Raw genomic sequence first — 21,899 nt, 5'->3', positions numbered from 1 at the left:
ACTCTCAATCACATCTCTCTTTCTCTCTCACGTACACACATACACACACACACACACACACTTTCTCTAGAGTTGTTGCAATCCCCAGGTGCCCGAATCAACCCTATATTAGTGATATTACGCATCGAGGGTGAGTTCATGGTCAAACTTTTACTGGTTTTAAAGATTTTATGGGAAGGGGGGGGGGGGGGGGGGTGGAATACATGTTTATTAAGTTGCTTTATCAAAATATGTTTTGTAAATATATTAGTAGTTTATATATATAACATTAAACGATAGGATAAGATGCTGATAGAAACTCTGTTTAGTTTTAAGCAATGATATTATGCCTAATCATTATGCTACCTGATATAATATGAAAAGATTATACTTGTTAGGGCTAGGATCCTGAAACCGCTATACGATCCTTAAGTCTAAGGATCCTAAAAAGCTCAGGATCCTCAAACCTCAGGATTTCGAATATATTCTAGTATCCGTACTAATATTTTTATTATTTATAATGAATATATATTCTTTTGTCTTTCTCACATGTGCAAAAATAACTGGTCAACGTCATATACTCAACCGATAGTCATCATAACTATGCAAAAGACACGGAGGACCAAGTTAAGCAAACGACTATAAGTAATTTCGGAGGATCCCAGAATTATCGGAGTTCTAGTTGTTAGGGTTTGGCTACATAAAACACTTGTAATCATCACACTACACACAGTTTTTTGGCAGAATACTATCATTTGTACTCATACTCATTCCATTTACTTTGTAATCTTCATTTCAATCAATAAAAACATCAAGACAGGTGATCATTATCACATCCCAAGGTTTTATGTCTAATGTCCTAACAAGGATCAAGGGATTTTCTTATAAACGATTTGTGTTGCTTTGATATATTTCACTTATTTGCTTTAGATTGAACAATACAACCTCTCATACACTTTGGTCCATTTTAGTTCAATTATTTTTTGACCAAAACAATTTGGCGCCCACCGTGGGGCCGTGGTGTTCAAAATCCCTCAGAAAATCATGTCTAGTCGATCGACTTTCTCCTCCTCCTCGATACCTCTCATTTCCTCTAAAAACCTTCCACCACCACTAGCTGGAGCTCCCAAGAAAGTATCTGAAACCCCGAAGAATAACACCTCTCCGGTCACTCCGGGACTCCAAGATCCTCCCGTGATGATTTCAAACAACAAATCTTTTCTATAATGAAGAGACTTGAATGACATATTGCCCAACAACAGGACGCTTCTCAAGGAAGTGGAGAGAATGAGGATGGAAATCCACAAACCTCAGGAGGCAGTGCCCTCCGTCTTGCAAACCAAAGTCTTGAACTCTGACAGCCTAGGATCCTCAGTGACCCGTCGCGAGATTCAGAATCCTAATGAAACTTTTATTACTCCAAATAACTTAGATCCTAGTACCTCTATCAATAATAATTTTACAACTCACCCAATGGATCTTGACACAGGTTTGTGCCTAGTTATGGCCAAGGAGCTACAACAGCTAAGACAAATGATCTCAAGCGTACCTGGAGTAGTTTAGCCAATGCCAGAATCGTCCCCCACAAGTCATAGGATCTCTAGATTCATCCTAGTTATAGCTGATACTGAAGTTCCAAAATGCTTCCAGACCCCCAGCATGAAGTCATATGACGGAACCACAAATCCTAAGGAGCACGTAGCGCAGTATAGGGAGAGGATGGAAATTATTCCCATCCCCACACATTTGAAAGAAGCTTGCCTATGCAAGGGCTTTGGTTCTACCCTCATGGGATTCACCGTAAAATGGCTCTTTAATGTTCCTCCTTATTCAATCACATCATTTGCTCATTTAATTAATATATTTAATAACTAGTTCTCTTGCAGCAGGACATTCAAAAAGATCATTAATGATCTCTGTCGAGTAGTTCAGGATTCTCAGGAATCCATTAGGACTTTTGTGAATAGGTTTGATAGGGAAGCCTTGAGCATCCCTAACATCGACATGGAAACTGCAGTCGAAGCCTTCAAAATGGGTTTAAAGAAGGATTCTGCCTTCTACGAGGATCTCGTAATGACCCCATGCAGGATATTAGACGAAGTTAGGAGCAGGGCATTGAGATTCATCAGACTCGAAGAAGACAAGGAAATATAGAAAAGTAGCAACCCACCAAGTTCCTATGATCACCCCAACAAGAAGGCTGACTCCTCGGCCCAAAGATCCTATAAGTCAAAGCCTTACTCCATACCCGACCATCACATGGTTAATGCCCTTGAAGATGAAGGGGAGGATGAAAATTTCCCCAAAATTACCAACTATTGTGTTTCTATGGATATTTCAGGTATAATGTTTGCCATGTAAGATCTTGGAGACAAAGCCAGGTGGCCAAGGAAAGGAGAAAAATCCACTGCTTGGAAGGACAAGTCCAAATTGTGTGCATATCATGAGGACTTTAGTCACGTCACGAAGGATTGCATAGCTCTCAAGAAAGAAATTAGCTACCTTCTGGGCAAAGGATATCTCAAAGAGATCCTTGGTAGAAGAAAAGAAAAATCCAAAGAAAAAGACCAGGATCCCCAGAAGATCCTCGAAAAACCAAGATACGCCCCCTCTCGCCCGGCTGATGCTAAGGTGATCAACATGATCTCTAGAGGATCTGACATTTGTGGTACCTCCTACTCTACGACAAAAAGGCATGCCAATGTATCCAAGACGGAGAAGGAAAAAGGACCACCAAAAAACACAACTCTCACCAGCCAAAATGAGATCATCTTCGATTAAACAGACAGACTAGATGTCTAGGATCCTCACCATGATGGACTAGTGAATACTCTCTATATTGCCAACCACATCGTCAGAAGGATCCTTAGTTAACATCATACTCCTAGATGCACTAAAAAGAATGAACATCTTGGAATCTGAGATAGTCACAAGATCCTCAGTACTAATCGACTTCAGCTGAGAAACTAAACACACCATCGATGAAATAAAACTACCAATCTACATAGAGGGAGTAAATTATATTCAACGTTTTTGTGTAATCGACATATCGTCTTATTATAATATAATATTAGGTAGACCATGGATCCATGAAATTAAGGCCGTCCCATCGATGTACCATCAATGCGTAAAGCTGCCCACCCCATGGGGGACAGTGAAGATCATGGGAGACCAACAAGAATCCAAGGAATGCTACAAGATCTCGATGACGTCCTCAACAATACTGTAACGCTCTAAAAATTCTAACCAATTTAAACTTTTCAAAAACAACCCAATTTCATAAAGTTATTACAAAAAACGTTTACAATACATTTATTATCAGAGTATTTCCCCAGAACCACATCATAAACACATAAAACATGAGGAGCGGTATGATCATGCCTTTGCCTTGCCACGGTCTCCTGAAGTACCTGAAACATTTAAACCACAACTGTAAGCCCGAAAGCTTAGTGAGATACCCCCAAAATAACAACCACATATACCATACACATAACATGCCATATCGCAACAGAGCACAGAACAGCCATGCACTTCGGGTCTACTGTGTGACTGGTCCGCTGCACCGGGCCTACAGTCCACCTGGTCCACCCTCCGAGTCTAACCATATACCTCGAGTCTACAGTGTGATTGGTCCGCCCGCACTGGGCCTTCAATCCACCTGGTCCACTCTCTGAGTCTACAGTATGACTGGTCCGCCCACACCGGGCCTTCAGTCGACTTGGTCCACTCTCCGAGCCTCGGCATGTCTGGTCCACCCTCTTGGGGCCTATAGCCTATCCGGACCGCTCGTTGGGCCTTCGGGATAACCGGTCCGCCCTGGGTATGTTGGCCTACAGCACAAAGCAGGACTCGCCTCAACCCAACCCCAGTTAAACAACCATGTGCACATAAACATATAATCATATAACAATTCACAACAAAACAACCAATCTAGCAGATCACATACATAGCACATCCCTACCAGGATTCCGACCTAACCGGTCACTAGCATAGCATCATCCTATAAACCAGGATACCAACCCTAATAAGGTCTCTAACATATACCATCCTAACTACCAGGATGCAAACATAACAAAGCAATAAAATAACATACAACTACCTAGATTTCCATCCGATAAAGGGTCGACCTTGGTGCCTTAGACCCTGTTGATATAGTGAGGATAACTCACCTCGCAACTGCCGAAACTCTGAACTGAAGAAACAGATGCCCGAACCACCGCCTCACAAAAAATCTCGAATTAGCCAAAATAGCAAAAATACCCATTAGATCAATCACAATATCCTTCCAAGGGTAAATTGACCAATTTACCCTTATCTCAATCTGGTACATGACTAAGGCCCACAATCAAAATATGAAAGGCCCAACACCAGGTAAGCTCTCAAGCCCATTAATGGCCCAATTTGCTACATTGGGCCCATTCTCCTTATTGGGCCTTACCCTAAGCCTAACACCCATACTTGGACCATCTTCCCTGACTTCTGATGGTCCACTAAGGCCAAAGACTCAAAGTCCAAAGCGCAGCCCACACCGAGCCCAAATACTCAAGGCCCAACTGGCAGCGTTACGCGGGGCGTAACTCAACGTACGCTTAGCGTACCAGCACCATGATGAGTACGCTGGACATACCTACACGTACGCTCAGCGTAGTGCTCTGTTAAGTCATTTCCTCATTAAGTGCTTACTACTCCATTCCAAGGGCTACAAACTCAGATCCAGGTCTTATTTCACGACTTAAACCATAAAGTCACTGACTTGGTGACTTAATATGGCTCAAACCAACTCAAACTTCCAAAATGATCTTCTACATCCAAGAAGAGAACTAGATCTCATGCATGGGCTTAATAGAACCCCAAAGGTTGGAACTTTACTACTTATGGGACTCATATGACTCTAAGGGAGGCAACCCTGGTCTTAGAAACGAGCTTAACCCACCAAGACCCAATCTTGGGACCAAAAGGTCCATAAACTTGTACTAGAGGAGATCTAAGAGATTAATCATCAAGCTCAAGACTTTTTACCTTGCAGAGGTCCGAAATGAAGCACTTATCCCAGATCTACAAGCTCTAGCTTCAAAGGTTCCTCCTTGCCAACCTTCTTCTCTTTGCTTCCAAGCTTTAATCCACCAAAATGGGTTCTCCAAGGTCAAACACACCCATCAATGGAGGTGGGGCAGCTATCTAGGGTTTTTGAGGATAAGAGAGTTTTTATGGAGGCTAGGGTGAGAACCATTATCTTACTTTTATAGTGCTTAACCCAAAAATTAGGGTTTTGAGACTCTGAGCGTACGCTGGGCGTACACCTTGAACACCCGCGACCAACTTGCCCCATTATGTTGGGCGTAACCCAGCTTACGCTGGGCGTACCCATGCGTGCCCCAACATGCATGCATGGTCTTCCATGCAAACTTTTTTCTATAAGGGCCATTCTTGCCATATCTTCAAAGTGTCATAACTCCTTCATTCTAGATCCGATTCTGATGAACTTTATATCCACGGAAAGGTGGCGAGAAGATCTTCGCTTCTAGCAACACACCCCGATCCGAAACCTTCCCGAATAATAACCCATCGCTCATGAAAGACCGAAACGCCCTTACTCTTGATCTCGGGAACCCATAGATAGATATTTTTAGACCGGGGTGTTACAATTCTCCCCGACTTAAATTAGGCTTCGTCCTCAAAACCTACTGCAACATACACTACAGAACAGCCCCTGCACTGCAGACTCCGATTACTCAATCAACTCAGGTTCTTGCAACCTTACTACTGCATCTTCTCTATCATGGTCTCTAGGTCCTTGGCCTCCGACCGAAATCTTTTATACCGTCCTCAACACCGGTCCAAACTACTCCCGAGTTTGTTAACCTGATGTCTCACCTTCCTCTGCTCCAAATCTCCACTCTGGAGCCACTAACCTCCTCCTTTTCCAAGGAGATGGAAATTATACCTGTGCATCACTCAAAATTGCCACTACCTCAACGAGCAGCCAACTCGAAGATGCTTTCGCACATCTGGTATAATCCAGTACCTCCTACTAATGACTGAGGCATGTCGGCCATCCCTTTACTCTACTTTCTCCCCTAACGGGGAACCCACGCTCCTCCCGGAGCTACATACCTTTTCCTTTCCAGGAAATCCACTCAACAACTCTTACACGCCTGTGCATGACATTGAGCTAAACTCCACTCTACATTATCTCTTGTAGAGTAATCTCTACTCCGTGCATCACACATGCTCTGAATCTGCTCGCAAGGACTCTCGAGTCCATGCACTGCTTTCCACTACTTGATCAGCACTTGGGGCCAGACCATATCAAATACCATTCCCTGGCGATGCATTTCCTCAATCTCCTCATACCGATCCACTAACACATACAGAGTCTTCAGTATGACTGGACCGCCTTACCAGGCCTTCAACCTATTTGGACCACTCTCAGAACCTTCAGCATGTCTGGACCGCCCTCCGGGCCTTCAGCTTGTCTGGACCATTCCACGAGCCTTCAGCCTGACTGGCACGCCTTCCGGCCTTCAGTCTTCTCGGACCACTCAAACTATCATACATCATTCCAACTATCCTTCCAGGGAATCTTTCCCGTACATATTGTTCTAGTCCCCTAAGGGTTCCGAACTCTCGTTCCGATCTCGGAATCCTTTCCATGGCCTAAACCCAGGCCTCACATCAACCACTATCTTTCCTGAACCCATGGTGTGCTCCCTGTCCCCATTAGTCTGTCACTTACTCACACCAGCTCACACTCTTGGCTGACTGAAACACTGTCGAATCTCAACGGCTACTAAACCTCAATAGTTGCCGATCCTCTTGAGAACTTTCCAATTCTCCCCACTTAGAGCATTGACTACCAACCACTGGTGACCCGACTGGCATCACTTAAACGTTCTTACTTAACAAATTCTCTTTTACTTGAACTGAATCAAAATGAGCAATCTCCACAAAATCACTTTTCCGACATCACACATCTCGAACTCAAAGGGAGTTCAACTCTTCGCTGAATACTTCTCAAATCGCAATTGCTATACTCGACAACAAGACCATACAACCAAACTCTGACCATCAATCCCTTGGATACTAATCGACTTCAACCCCTAAGTACCGATTCCTCAATAAAACAATAAACTTGAAAAATCGAACGAATGCAATACCATGAATTATGCGAACAAGACTAGCAAATATAATACTTCATAACAACCATAAGATAACAAGATATCAAGAAGGAAACATACCCGCAGCTGAACCCAACTCTTCCCTGACCTCCACTGATATAAGCTGAAAAGCACAACCCTGAGCCCTCGGGGGCTCTGCTCCACCCGTAATCCTCAAAGTGGCCGGTGCTAGAGCCTGCACCGGACCTGTAACAAGCTGCGAACAGTTGGCCCTCATGTGACCAACCTGATGGCAATGATAACAAATCCTCATATCCTGAACTGGGGCTGACTGACGAAAATCCCTCGCATAATGCCCCTCTCTCCCACACTTGCGGCACGCACCACCGGACCTACAAACTCCGGCGTAGCCCTTCCCGCACTTCCCACAAGTGCGGCTGCCCTGATCTCCCAACCTAGAATCAATGGTCTTGGACCGTTTCGGCGCTGGCTGCGACTGCACCGGGGCCTGTCTCTGCTCTCTCAACTGCAACTCAATCTCCAACTCACGCCGCCTGGCGGCCTCCTGCAACTCCAACAAGGTCTCGCACCTCTACGTAGACACAAACTGCCTGGTATCCCTCTTGAGCATACTCAGATATCGGGACATCTGAGCCTGCTCCGAAACAAACTCCGGGTAAAACATCGCCCTCTCAGTGAACATCCTGGTGATCTCTGTCATCGACTCCAAATCCTACTTCAGTTCTAAGAACTCCTAAGCCAACCTCTCCCTCTCAACCTGTGGAGCATAACGAGTACTGAACATCTCCCGGAACTGATCCCACGAAACCGCAGCCCTCTGTGCATCCGAATATGACCCCGTAGTCAACCTCCACCAATCCTTCGCCCCGAGTCTCAACAAGTTTAGAGCACACCTCACGCTTGGATCCTGAACCCCATCGAAGGTAGGGGCTTCGTATTATCGAAGTCCCGATACTGAAAAGCTCTACCGGCTCCTCCCCCTTCCGCTGCTATAGGCGCTGTAGTCGCCGCGGCAGCCGTTTCTGTAAGAGCTGCATAGTGCTCATCAAAATACTCGACCATGGCGGTCTTGATCGACTCAAACAGTTCCGGCAACTTGGCCCGGAACATAGCAGTAACCTCATCATGCAGGATCTCATGAATCCTAGCATCCAACTCGATTGTGGTCATCTGACCGATAAACTCGGGTGGTGTTGACCCCCCCTGACCGCCTCCTCCTGCTCCCGATCCTAACCCAGATCCGCTCCCAGCATGCGTCGTAACCACCATACTGAAATTACCGCAAAACATCAGACGTTTCTCATTAACCCGAGAACCGACTCTCAACCCATCCCTAGGGATTGTGACTTCCTTGATACGCGTATGGGTCCTGTGCTTTCAGTAGTACGGGCCCATACTACTTTCCACACCTACCCATATTTATATCAAGTATCACCACAACACCCTAGCGAAGAACAGGCATAACAAGCACTCAACCCTCACTTCTAGAGGAACACTGGGAATCTCATACAGGAAGAAACCCTGCGCTAGCAGGCAACATAAATCAGGAAACTCTATCATGCAATTCCTGAAGATCCCTAGCCTAGTACTAGCAAGCTGTTCTATCAAATCTCTTAAACAAATAACTTGTATGGTATTTTGGGGTTACTTACTGGCTCCGACTGATCGTACCCCCGCGTCCTCCTTTACCTACTTTTGAAAACCATTTAAAAATCCCTTTTGAAAACTCTCCTTGGTTTGAGACTGGATTCACACGAATGTTCCTCCAATTCACTTAAACCAAGGCTCTGATACCAACTTGTAACGCTCTAAAAATTCTAACCAATTTAAAATTTTCAAAAACAACCCAATTTCATAAAGTTATTACAAAAAGGTTTTCAATACATTTATTATCAGAGTATTTCCCCAGAACCACATCATAAACACATAAAACATGAGGAGCGGTACGATCATGCCTTTGCCTTGCCATGGTCTCCTGAAGTACCTGAAACATTTAAACCGCAACTGTAAGCCTGAAAGCTTAGTGAGATACCCCCAAAATACCAACCACATATACCATACACATAACATGCCATATCACAACAGAGTGTAGAACAACCATGCACTTCGGGTCTACTGTGTGACTGGTCCGCCGCACCGGGCCTATAGTCCACCTGGTCCACCCTCCAAGTCTAACCATATACCTCGAGTCTACAGTGTGATTGGTCCGCTCGCACCGAGCCTACAATCCACCTGGTCTACTCTCTGAGTCTACAGTATGACTAGTCCGCCCGCACCGGGCCTTCAGTCGGCCTGGTGCACTCTCCGAGCCTCGACACGTCTGGTCCGCCCTCTTGGGGCCTACAGCCTATCCGGACCGCTTGCTGGGCCTTCTGGATAACCGGTCTGCCGTGGGTATGTTGGCCTACAGCACAAAGCAGGACCCGCCTCAACCCAACCCCAATCAAACAACCATGTGCATATAAACATATAATCATATAACAATTCACAATAAAACAACCAATCTAGCAGATCACATACATAGCACATCCCTACCAGGATTCTGACCTAACCGGTCACTAGCATAGCATCATCCTATACACCAGGATACCGAACCTAATCAGGTCTCTAACATATACCATCCTAACTACCACGATGCAAACATAACAAAGCAATAAAATAACATACAACTACCTGAATTTCCATCCGATAAAGGGTCGACCTTGGTGCCTTAGACCCTGTTGATATAGTGAGGATAACTCACCTCGCAACTGCCGAAACTCTGAACTAAAGAAACAGATGCCCGAACCATCGCCTCACCAAAAATCCCGAACTAGCGAAAATAGCAAAAATAACCATTAGATCAATCACAATAACCTTCCAAGGGTAAATTGACCAATTTACCCTTAACTCAATCTGGTACATGACTAAGGCTCACAATCAAAAGATGAAAGGCCCAACACTAGGTAAGCTCTCAAGCCCACTAATGGCCCAATTTGCTACATTGGGCCCATTCTCCTTATTGGGCCTTACCCTAAGCCCAAAACCCATACTTGGACCATCTTCCCTGACTCCTGATGGTCCACTAAGGCCAAAAGACTCAAAGTCCAAAGCGCAACCCACACCGAGGCCCAAATACTCAAGGCCCAATTGGCAGCGTTACGCGGGGCGTAACTCAACGTACGCTTAGCGTACCAGCTCCATGATGAGTACGCTGGACATACCTGCACGTACGCTCAGCATAGTGCTCTGTTAATTCATTTCCTCAATAAGTTCTTACTACTCCATTCCAGGGGCTACAAACTCAGATCCAGGTCTTATTTCACGACTTAAACCTTAAAGTCATTGACTTGGTGACTTAATATGGCTCAAACCAACTCAAACTCCCAAAATTATCTTCTAAATCCAAGAAGAGAACTAGATCTCATGCATGGGCTTAATAGAACCCTAAAGGTTGGAACTTTACTACTTATGGGACTCATATGACTCTAAGGGAGGCAACCCTAGTCTTAGAAACGAGCTTAACCCACCAAGACCCAATCTTGGGACCAAAAGGTCCGTAAACTTGTACTAGAGGAGATCTAAGAGTTTAATCATCAAGCTCAAGACTTTTTTACCTTGTAGAGGTCCGAAATGAAGCACTTATCCCAGATCTACAAGCTCTAGCTTCAAAGGTTCCTCCTTGCCAACCTTCTTCTCTTTGCTTCCAAGCTTTAATCCACGAAAATGGGTTCTCCAAGGTCAAACACACCCAAAAATGGAGGTGGGATGGCTATCTAGGGTTTCTGAGGATAAGAGAGTGTTTATGGAGGCTAGGGTGAGAACCATTATGTTCCTTTTATAGTGCTTAACCCAAAAATTAGGGTTTTGAGACTCTGAGCGTACACTGGGCGTACTTCTTGTACGCTGGGCGTACGCCTTGAACACCCGCGACCAACTTGCCCCATTACGCTGGGCGTAACCCAGCTTACGCTGGGCGTATCCACGCACGCCCGAACATGCATGCATGGTCTTCTATGCAAACTTTTTTCTATAAGGGCCATTCTTGCCAAATCTTCAAAGTGTCATAACTCCTTCATTCTAGATCCGATTCTGATGAACTTTATATCCACGGAAAGGTGGTGAGAAGATCTTCGCTTCTAGCAACACACCCCGATTAGAAACCTTCCCGAATAATAACCCATCGCTCATGAAAGACCAAAACGCCCTTACTCTTGATCTTGGGAACCCATAAATAGATATTTTAAGAATGGGGTGTTACAAATACCAAGATTAGCATATCATTTAGAGCAAGGGGCACGAAGCGTGTTAAAAGCAAACAAGCATGACATAAAGGAAGTGCCCCTGAACCTCGAGGATCTTGAAGCCAAAGTTCTCATAGGAACCTCAATGCCTAACAAATTGAACAAGTTCTTGTAAAGTTCCTCAAGGCCATAATCAAAACGTTTGCATGGAAACATGAGGATATGACAAGTATCTACAAAAGCATAATAACTCATAAAATTAATATTGGCCCATCTTTCAGGTCAATAAACCAAAAGAGAAGAAGATTTGCACTCGAGAGAAACCAAGTTATACAAGAAGAAGTAGAAAAACTTCTCAAAACAGGCATGATCAAGGAGGTGAAATTCCCAAGATGGCTAGCTAATGTGGTCGTGGTACAAAAGAAGAATGGTAAATGGAGAGTGTGTGTATAGACTATATAAATCTTAAAAAGGCCTGTCCCGAGGATCCTTTCCCTTTACCACACATCGACTCCATGATAGACGCAACAACGGGCCACACATTACTGACATTCATGGACACATCAACAGGATTCCAACAGATCCAAATGGAACCCTCTTACCAAAAAGACACAATGTTCATGATCCCAACATGTATTTATTGTTATACTGCTATGCCATTGGTCTCAAAAATGTTGGAGCAACATACCAGAGATTAGTGTATAAGATTTTCAAGGAAAAGCTGGGGGACACAATGGAAGTCTACATTAATGAGATGGTGGTCAAGTCTAAAAAAGTTGAATACCACCTCAAGGATCTTGAAGAAGCCTTTGACATCCTAGACCAATACAACATGAAGCTAAATCCCTCCAAATGCCACTTTGGGATGAGATCGGTTAAGTTCCTAGGATATATGGTGAACAAAAGAGAAATCAAAGCAAGCCCAAAACAAATCAAGGCCATCCTTGTCCTAAAAGCACCAGCCTCGACAAAGGATTTCCAGATACTAATAGGAAGAGTGGCAACATTAAACAGTTACATCTCAAGATCCTCAGAGTGGACCTAGGGACATGAAAAATTCTTTCCAAGAGCTTAAAAAATACTTAAGCTCACAACCCTTATTAGTGAAACCACTAGATGGGGAACCACTTCTCTTTTACGTTTTAGTATCCTCGAACGCAATAAGCGTCGTGCTAGCCAATGATCTCGATAGGAACCAACATCCCATATACTATGTAAGTAAGAGTCTCCTGGATCTTGAGACCAGTTACACTCACCTTGAAAAGCTCACACTTGCACTAGTAACAAATTCTACTAAGCTAAGACATTATTTTGAAACACAGCCTATAACTGTAAGAACTAACTATCCAATTAAGAATGTTATGAGAGAATCATAATTGTCAGGGAGAATGGATAAATGGTATGTGAAGCTAAGAACATATGACATAAAGTATAAACCAAGATCTGCCATAAGGTCCCAAACATTAGCAGATTTGGTGGCTAACTTTAGTGATGATCTAAGAGCTAAAGTCAAAACAGAAACCAAACAACTTCTAGATGAGAAAAACATGGGAAGATGGACACTATTCATAGATGGAGCATTGAAACAAAGAGGAACTGGCTTGGGGATCATACTAAAGTTGCCACATGGGGACATCCTACCCCAAGCAGTCAGTTGTGAATTCAACGCAACCAACAACGAAGCAGAATATGTGGTGCTACTCATAAGACTACAGTTAGCCAAGGATCTTCAGGTATTTGTCAATTCCTTACTAATAACTAACCATTTCAATGGATCCTACGCAATGAAAGGATAAAATCTAGCTCTATATCTCCAAGTACTAAAAAACCTAGCCTTAGAATTCGGAACATTCAGCCTAAACCAGGTTCCTAGAGAAGACAATGCTGAAGCGGATGCCTTAGCCAATCTAGGATCTTCCTTAAGGATCCCGCCAGAAGCCAGGATCCCTATAGTCCACATATTAACCCCGAAAATCGATGATCCCACCAAGGTAACTAAAGACATTCATGATCTTAGAGAAACTACCAACATGCCAGCAATCGAAGATCTCGAATCAACGGTCCAACGCCAGGATCCTAACGTCCATGATCCTTCCTTGACTTCAGGATCCTGGATCCGACCCATCATGGAGTATCTCCAAAATGGCACGATCCCTAAGAAAGAAAAAAACAAGAGAGCATTTAGAAGAAGGATCTCGAGATTCGTTATAATACAAGGTAAGTTGTATAAAAAAATATGGCAGGGCCATACCTCAAATGTTTAGAAGATTGCAAAGCTACAGAAGTCCTAAGGGACATTCACGAAGAGGACTTTGGCAACCACACTGGGGGCAGATCCTTATGTTCCAAAGTATTAAGAATAGGATACTACTGGCCGACGATGAAGAAGACTCATTCGTCCATGCATAAAAATGCGACGTTTGTCAAATACATAGCAACATCCTGTACCAACCTGCAGAACCCCTACATCCTATCATTTCCTTTTGACCATTCATGAAATGGGGAATGGATATAATAGGAAAACTGCCAGTAGCCCTTGGAGAAAAAGTCTTCATGCTAGTAATGACTGACGATTTCTCGAAGTGGATAGAAGCTAAACCCAACGTAGAAATAAGAGACAAATAGGTAGTTTCCTTCATCAAGCATAACATCTTGACCAGATTCAGGATCCCTGCTAAAATCATATGCAACAACGGATCCTAATTCATAAGCAAAAGAACAAGGGAATTCTGCATAAGTTAGGGGATCAAGATGGTAATGTCTACTCTTGTCCACCCTCAAGCCAATGGCCAGGCCGAGTACAACAACAAGATAATAGTAAACAACTTGAAGAAGAGGCTAAATGATAAGAAAGGAAAATAGGCCGAAGAGCTTCCCTTCGTATTATGGGCAGATAAAACTACTTCCAAGGTAGCTACGGGCCAAACCCCTTATTCATTAGTATTTGGAACAGAAGAAATGATCCCCACTGAAGTGGTGATCCACAAAACAAGATATTTGCTCCAAAACCATGAGGACAACAGCAGGATACTAGCCCAGGATCTCAACACCATAGATAAGCTTAGGTATCTTGCCAAAATCCACATTTCTGCTCATCAATAGCGGATCACCAGAGCATATAATAAAAACATAAGGACAAGGAGATTCCAAGTAGGAGACTTTGCACTAAAAAAAACCTTCCAAAATACCAAGGATCCTAGTGCAGGTAAACTAGCTCCGAAATGGGAAGGGCCATACCTCATAAACGCTAAAGCAGGTAGAGGGGCATATTGCTTAGCCACCTAAGAAGGATATATCTTGCCGAGATCCTGGAACGTGATACATCTTAAAGCTTATTTTATGTAGGTAAGGTTAGTCATTTCTTGATACACTCAAGGTATGCATACTATTTACCCTTTATCCTTCGCTTTTCATTATTTATTTTCCTTAAATATCATTACTGACTTAAGCATCAGAGGGGCGTTTGTTACATCCCGAGACCATGTATATCAAATTAACCCTTGTATTATTGTAGTTGTCAAGTTTGACCCATTATTTGAGAAAATATGGTAGTTGTGTACGCAAGGCGTACACATATGTACGCTCAACGTACTCATGTGCGTGATTTGAACGCGGAAGCCACCTTCGTACACTGGGCGTACTAGGCTCAGAATGAAAACCCTAATTGTGGGGTGTGTTCCTATTTAAGGAATATGATGGTCTCATTTCTGGCCACCATTTCCAGCCGTCAACCCACTCAAAACCCTAATTCCCGTTCTCTTAGCTTGAGTGGCCATTTTAAGCTTCTAAGTATTCTTGTGGGATTCTTTGAGTGAAGGAAGAGCATTAAAGAGCATATAGATGGTATCCAGGCCTTAGATTTGATTTTCCCTATGGTTGGTGCATCATTTAAAGCTATCAAGCTAAAAGCTTTCTCATTCTTTTCAATTGTGCATATTATGGTTCATTTTAGGGTTTTTCTCCCAAAGCTTGAAGCGTTATAAGTTTGTTGAACTCCAGAGCCTAATACCTGTCCCTTTAAGTGTCTTTAGTGGAGCTAACTCATAAAAATGGGATCTTGGATGTCAAAATCACCCCATGTATGAGTTATGGGCACTTTTATGAGTAAAGAGTGAGAGTCTTTGGGGTTCTAGACTTTCTCATCCATGAAAAGGCTTAAAGTCATGAACTTTATGGAGTATAAGCCTTTAGGGAGTCCAGATCTGAGAGTATAGCTATGTTCTTAACGGATTAAGACCAAGAGAGTGGGAAAAGTGAGTCTGAGTCTGGGACGTACGTCGAGCGTACTCCCAGGTATGTGCAACGTAGCGTCGAAGAACCCTGATGCATGCATGGCAAAGTAGTACACCCAGCGTAAAGGGGCTGCACGCCCAACGTACGTACTGCTATTGACTTTTAGGGTTTAGTCAAACTATGGACTATAGAGGCCATGGAAGGGTAAATGGTCTTTTATCCTTCTGAGAATTTGTAGTGGGTTTAGCCTAGCATCCTTGAGGGTCGTTTGTTAATTAGAGAGAATTATAGTATATGTTAGGCGGAGGCTAGACCGGTGATTCAAGTAAGAGACATATTTGCTTTACTTACGAGGTGATTCTTCTCACTATACATACCTGAGTGGTACTACTAAGTGACTGGAGGGTCTTATTTGAGTTATGTGATATTATGCATTTTGTCTTTGTGATATATTGTGACAAACCGAACCTTTTTCCGTTACCATTAGCCGATTTCCGTTAATAAAAATTGAATTTTATTGAGTTTCCGTCAAATTTCTTGGTTTGGAAAATCATCTAGTCTTATATAATTAAAACTTTATATACGAGTCGGAACCAAAATCGTGTGAAAAACCTGAATTTCCTGGAAAAACCAAAAGTTTTCGGCCTGTGTGAGTTTACCGCCATAAACTTGTTTATGGCTGGTGCCAGGTGGACCCCACCACCGACCATACCCCCAACCTATACATACAGGACCCCCACCTTCATTTGAACCTTCTTGGCCGAAAACTCTCTCATATTCTCTCTCTACCTCTCGACAGTAACCCCGAAACACCCTCATTTCTTCCAAAAATCATCAAGAAATCGCCTATGGAGGTTGTTTAGGAGCATCAAAAACATGTTTTTGATCGAGTTCAACATACTTGTTCTTGATTTTACGACTGTACACACTTCAAACCTTCAAAGGCCATAAACCCTTCAAGAGGTAGTTCACGGCCGTAAACACCCCCTTCTCGGCCGTAAACCCTCCCTAAGTGGTGCATTAGACTGAAACCCACTTTCCCTGATTCAATCAGTCCCGGTAACATTCCTTAACCATAAGCAAACGTTTTTCTAATACCTTATCTAACGAAATCGCTAATTTAGATACATATATGTATTCAATTGTTATTAGGATTTCGTTAAAGTGCCACATACGACAACTCGAGGGTCTTCATTTCCAATTCGTTGATTCGACGCTCACACACAACAAACGGTCAGTTCATATCCCTACACTTTAATGATTTTAACATTTTCCGGGGGGAATACAATCCAAACACAAATGATTTTGTGAACTAAAAAAAATGATTTCAACAAGTTTAAAACTTATGCAAATGATACAGTCAAACGATTTCCACATTCTTATAAAATATTTAGATATTTTATCCCTTTTTGTAATATGTTGAGCATAAGGGATGCTTTCGACTAGAAAACATAATTGCATAGTTTTCAGAACAATTCACAAACCAATTACATAACATGTCAGGAAAACTATAATAGGTATACTTTGGGTGGATTCAATATACAGTCTTTACCGATTCAGATTATATACATGGACAAACATATAAACCACGACAACTTTAGTTTATGATATTCATTATTACCTTCAAATAACATGAGTATAATACAGAACTACATGTAAACTAGTTAATACTGGATTGTGAGACAACTCTTCAATTGTACCCTTCGGGGTACTGGTAAATTCATCAACATTTAGTGTAACCAGAGTCTCCTGGAGGTAGAGCATGAAATTTATGAATAGATCTATTCGAGACTGACAATCCCACACCTAAACTGCTAGGTATAGTTAGGCAGACATGCCTGGGGTGACAAATATCATACCGTACGACGCCTGAAAAAAGTCGTTGAGGTCATTAGTCATATTAAGCATGGTTATACGACTCAAAATAGTATAAACTAACCATTGTTTACGGGATTCCATTCTCAATTAGTTTTATTTTATTTAATAGAACTACTACTACACATTACACTGGAAGGATTCTAGGGATACGATACACAATTTTATTTTAATTAATAAAGCTACTATACATACTGGTGGTAGCCAGGGTTTTCAAACAGAACATATTATACATACTGGTGGTAGCCAGGGTTTTCAAACAGAACATATTATACATACTGGTGGTAGCCAGGGTTTTCAAACAGAACATATTATACATACTGGTGGTAGCCAGGGTTTTCAAACAGAACATATTATGCATACTGGTGGTAACCAGGGTTTTCGAACAAGAACATACTAATGGTAACCATGGTTTTTAAAATAGAACACAGTAACGAACATATATGTTAGATAATATTAGATTTTCTTGGGGAAACATGCATACATTTTATAGATTCATTGATAGGTTTTCATTACCAAAAACATTCTTATGAACCCACCAGCTTAATGTTGATACTCTTTCAAAATCACTTGTATTCTTAGGAAACCAGTAGACATGTACTCCCACAACCTTTTCAGAAGACGGAGCTTATAGAGTCACATCTTTATATTTTGATACTTTTGATGTATACAAACAATGAATCAAACAGATGTAAATATTCATATTTTAATGTAATGGTTGTGTTTACTTTGATTACTATGATGCAATTGTTGTGATACTACACATAACGTCCTCCACCCCCGAACGTTTCCGCCGCTTCGGTTTAGGGGTGTGACAGATTGGTATAAGAGCTGTTGTTTATAGTGAACTAAGTATACCGAACCTTACATGGTATCCAACTATAAACACAAAGGGGCCGTAATGCTCTAAACTAAAAGTATACTTTTAAAATATAAGTATTTTATAAGAAATATACCAGTATACATACATACCAGAAACATTATCGTAATTAGAACAAAACAAAAGTATTTAGATGTTGGACACTGCGGTTAAACCTGGATAGTTATGTAATCATGTCTGGGATCAATATAGCCTGATCAACTATATTTATTTGAGACATGACCAACATATGTTTGGGAGTGACTGTGGTGTTACAGCAAGCCTAAGACTTATCAAGCTATATACAACGAGATATCGATAGAACAGAGCATACGACTTAAAATACTATAGGAGTATTTTAGCTAGAGTCGAATACAGTGTAGATATTCATTCCAAGTTTTACTACTCATTTCTTCCTAGTGATAGTTTACTTGTATTGGTAACATTTCCTCGTTTATCGCTTAGTAGAACACTTTATCTATCTGGCTGAGATATATCTTGTTTCATATCTCTTGATTCAAAATCTAGGGGACTTACCATCCTCTTCTTCATGATTATTTTTAGAACAAGATGCCTCCAAAGAAACGACACAACAGAAAGAACAACAATACCCCAACAGATCCAACGCCTCCTCAGTTCGACCCAGCCATGTTCCAAGCAGTAATCATGACCGCTGTGGCTGCCGCAATGTCACAGATCAACTTTGGCGGCTCTAGTGGGTCAGGAAGTGGTACCCATCCCCTTAATCTTGAGGGTGGCCAGGGACACCAGAAGGAGTGTTCCTACAAAGATTTCATGAACGCAAATCCTAAATCCTTCGACGGCAATGGAGGTGTAATTGCCCTCACCTGATGGATCGATAAGATCGAATCGGTCTTCAAGATCTGTGCGTGCTCCGATGCAAACAAAGTGAAGTTCGCCGCATGCACCTTCACCGATAGAGCATTGACCTGGTGGAATGGTTGAGTTAAATCCCTAACTCTGCCCATAGCCAATGATGGTGTGCCTGGGGCAGCACAGCAGAGCCGTGTCCAAGCCCTAGAGCCGGGCACACCAGCCAGGCCCAACCCAGCAGGCTCAGCACCCGTTGGCGCCCCCGGGAGTGAAACGCCCAGGCGGAAGGCTCGCGCCCGCCAAGTGACGCTCCTTGATCCAAGACAAAAGGTACGGCCAGGAGACAAACAGTAGGATCAGTGCATTACCGTCGGAGCCAATGAGAGCGCTCAAGCGGTTGAGGGCGCACGACCCTCCAATCAGCGCCTCTGATCCTGTCTCCCCAAAAGCGATCCTGTCTGGTATGGACCAGGCAGGAGCGCTAGGTATAAAACGATGCATTCTCAGACCAGCGAGGTAAGTTCTCTGGCCCTTCTAGAGAATGCATACACAAACCCTAAATCATCCCCTAACTTGACCGTCAGAGCGTTCTTCCGGGAGTCCCTCCCGGAAAGCGGCCGACGGCCCTTGTTCTCTGTGATCTTGTAGTGATAGCCAGGCAACCAAGAAGAGTTCGTCCGTGAGGCAGAAGCAAGGTCTTATCAGGGACAAGGTTCCATCATTTGGCACCATCCGTTTGTGAGACGAAGAACACAAGCAAAAGCACGAAAACAAACATCAATGGTATCCAACGGTAGCGAGGGACAACTAACTAGTCCCATACGTCCCATGACGACGTTGGACGAAACACCACCGCCTACAGCGACCAACAAGGCCATTTTAGGCGAAGGAAGTTCTACAACAGCCGCCGGAAATGTTTCACAACCGTCATTTCCTCAGCAAGGAACAACTCCGGTGGAGCTACTTCCGTATACACAGCTTCAGATGCTGCCGTTCTTCGTTCCGCCGCTGCTACAGGCATGAGCAATCCACTCGGCAACACCCCCGTCGAGCCACATTTTCAACATTTCATCGTCGTTTGCAACACCATCACCATTTCAGATGACGGGTGGACATAGTTCCGCAACCCTATTACCACCATTGGCGCAAACCATGATGAACCACTCACCACCCATTTACCCGATGGCCGGTACATGGACCGGACCGACTATCCCTGCCAACAACAGCCGGTAATGATCAACCCCACTACATCCATACACCCATTCTCCACTAGTTATCCCCTCCAGTTACCATTCCAGCCATACCCCTTTTATGGACCAAGTCTGGGCTACCTCACGCCACCGCCACATGGTATGAACTCCCAATACCAGCAGGGGACGTCGACTATCCCAGGCCAGGATGGATTTTCCCGAAGCGTAACGTCTCCGTTCGTCAAAGAGCTATTGGATTATGAAATACCAAATACCGCAAAGCTCCTGACACTCAAAACGTACAATGGAACCATCGACCCGGACAGTCACATCGACACATATGAATGGACGATGACGTCGCTAAAGCTTAACGAGAAGTTCTGGTGCACATACTTCCCGGCGACACTCGATGGCAACGCCGACACATGGTTCAAAACGTTACAACCGGGCAGCATTTCAAACTTTGCTCAACTCAAGTACCTTTTCCTCACCAACTTCATGCAGTTACGCAAATACATGGGGGACTCTCATTCCATTATAGGCTGTAAACAAAGAGAGGGGGAAACTATGCGAGAATACTTTACAAGATTCACAAATGCCACGTTGGATGTACCAGGGCATGACGAAGGCCTTATAGCCGGTGCCTTCACATGGGGACTCCTGCCAGGCCCTTTGTCACAAAAACTCATGGGAAAGAAGCCCTAAACACGAGCCGAGTTGAAAGAAAGGGTAGAGCGATATCTACGGCAGGAGGATGGTGAAGCAGCCAAGCAAGCCTATTTGAATGTCATGACGACCAGGCATCACCACCCGAGTCATACGGACTTCTGAGGGGGAGGAAGACACTATGGCCAGGCAAGAAGACCACTGATGTGTTTTCGACCATTTGTTAAAGACGACAGACGGGGTCGCCGCCCAGAAGTGTACGCGGTGTCTGAGAAACAGCAGCCGGCCAAGTCGCCCAAGAGTCGGTACTGTGAATACCACAAAAGTAAGACGCATGATATGGTTAACTGTTCGGTACTAAAGAAGGAGATGGAGGAGAAACAACTCAAAGGAGATCTGGTGGAGGTGGCGCGAAGCCTTCGCGCCAAGTTTGATGCTGAGAATGCCAAAGGCCCACCCCGCGAAGGGGTTTAGCCCAGGGAGATATTCATGATATGCAACAAAAGAAGTACGGAGGAACAACGAGGAGAGCAAGCGACCGTTAAACCTTCAGCACGCGTGCTCACGTTCTCCATTCAGGATCCCCGGCTGGATGGTTGGAAAGGTAACAACCCGCTGATAATACAAGCATCTATCAGAGACGTGACTATCCATAGGGTCTATGTCGACACCGGGAGTTCAGCAGACATCATCTATGAGCATTGTTTCCGGTTCCTCCCGGATCACTGGAAAGACAACTTGCGACCTACGACTGGTAGGCTGGTGGGATTCACCGGCCGTAGCCTGTGGCCGCTGGGCACAATCCATCTCCCCCTGACAATCACTATCCATGACGAGCAGCAAAAGAAAACTGCCCTGATAGACTTTGTGGTCATCTGACATTCAACAGAACACAATATCA

The 21,899-nt window shown here is 43.6% G+C and overlaps 1 protein-coding gene across 1 annotated transcript; it reads left to right on the top strand.

The window, feature by feature from the left end:
- Window positions 1-20,683: 20,683 nt before the first annotated feature.
- LOC111904426 (uncharacterized) lies at window positions 20,684-21,037 on the top strand. Its single transcript, XM_023900196.1, has one exon. The coding sequence runs from the start codon at window positions 20,684-20,686 to the stop codon at window positions 21,035-21,037; it is 354 nt and encodes a 117-aa protein (XP_023755964.1).
- The last annotated feature ends 862 nt before the right edge of the window (window positions 21,038-21,899 follow it).

Source organism: Lactuca sativa, chromosome 8, assembly GCF_002870075.4.
Source record: "Lactuca sativa cultivar Salinas chromosome 8, Lsat_Salinas_v11, whole genome shotgun sequence".
Classification (NCBI taxonomy): Eukaryota; Viridiplantae; Streptophyta; class Magnoliopsida; order Asterales; family Asteraceae; genus Lactuca; species Lactuca sativa.
This window is presented reverse-complemented; position numbering and strand designations above follow the sequence as displayed.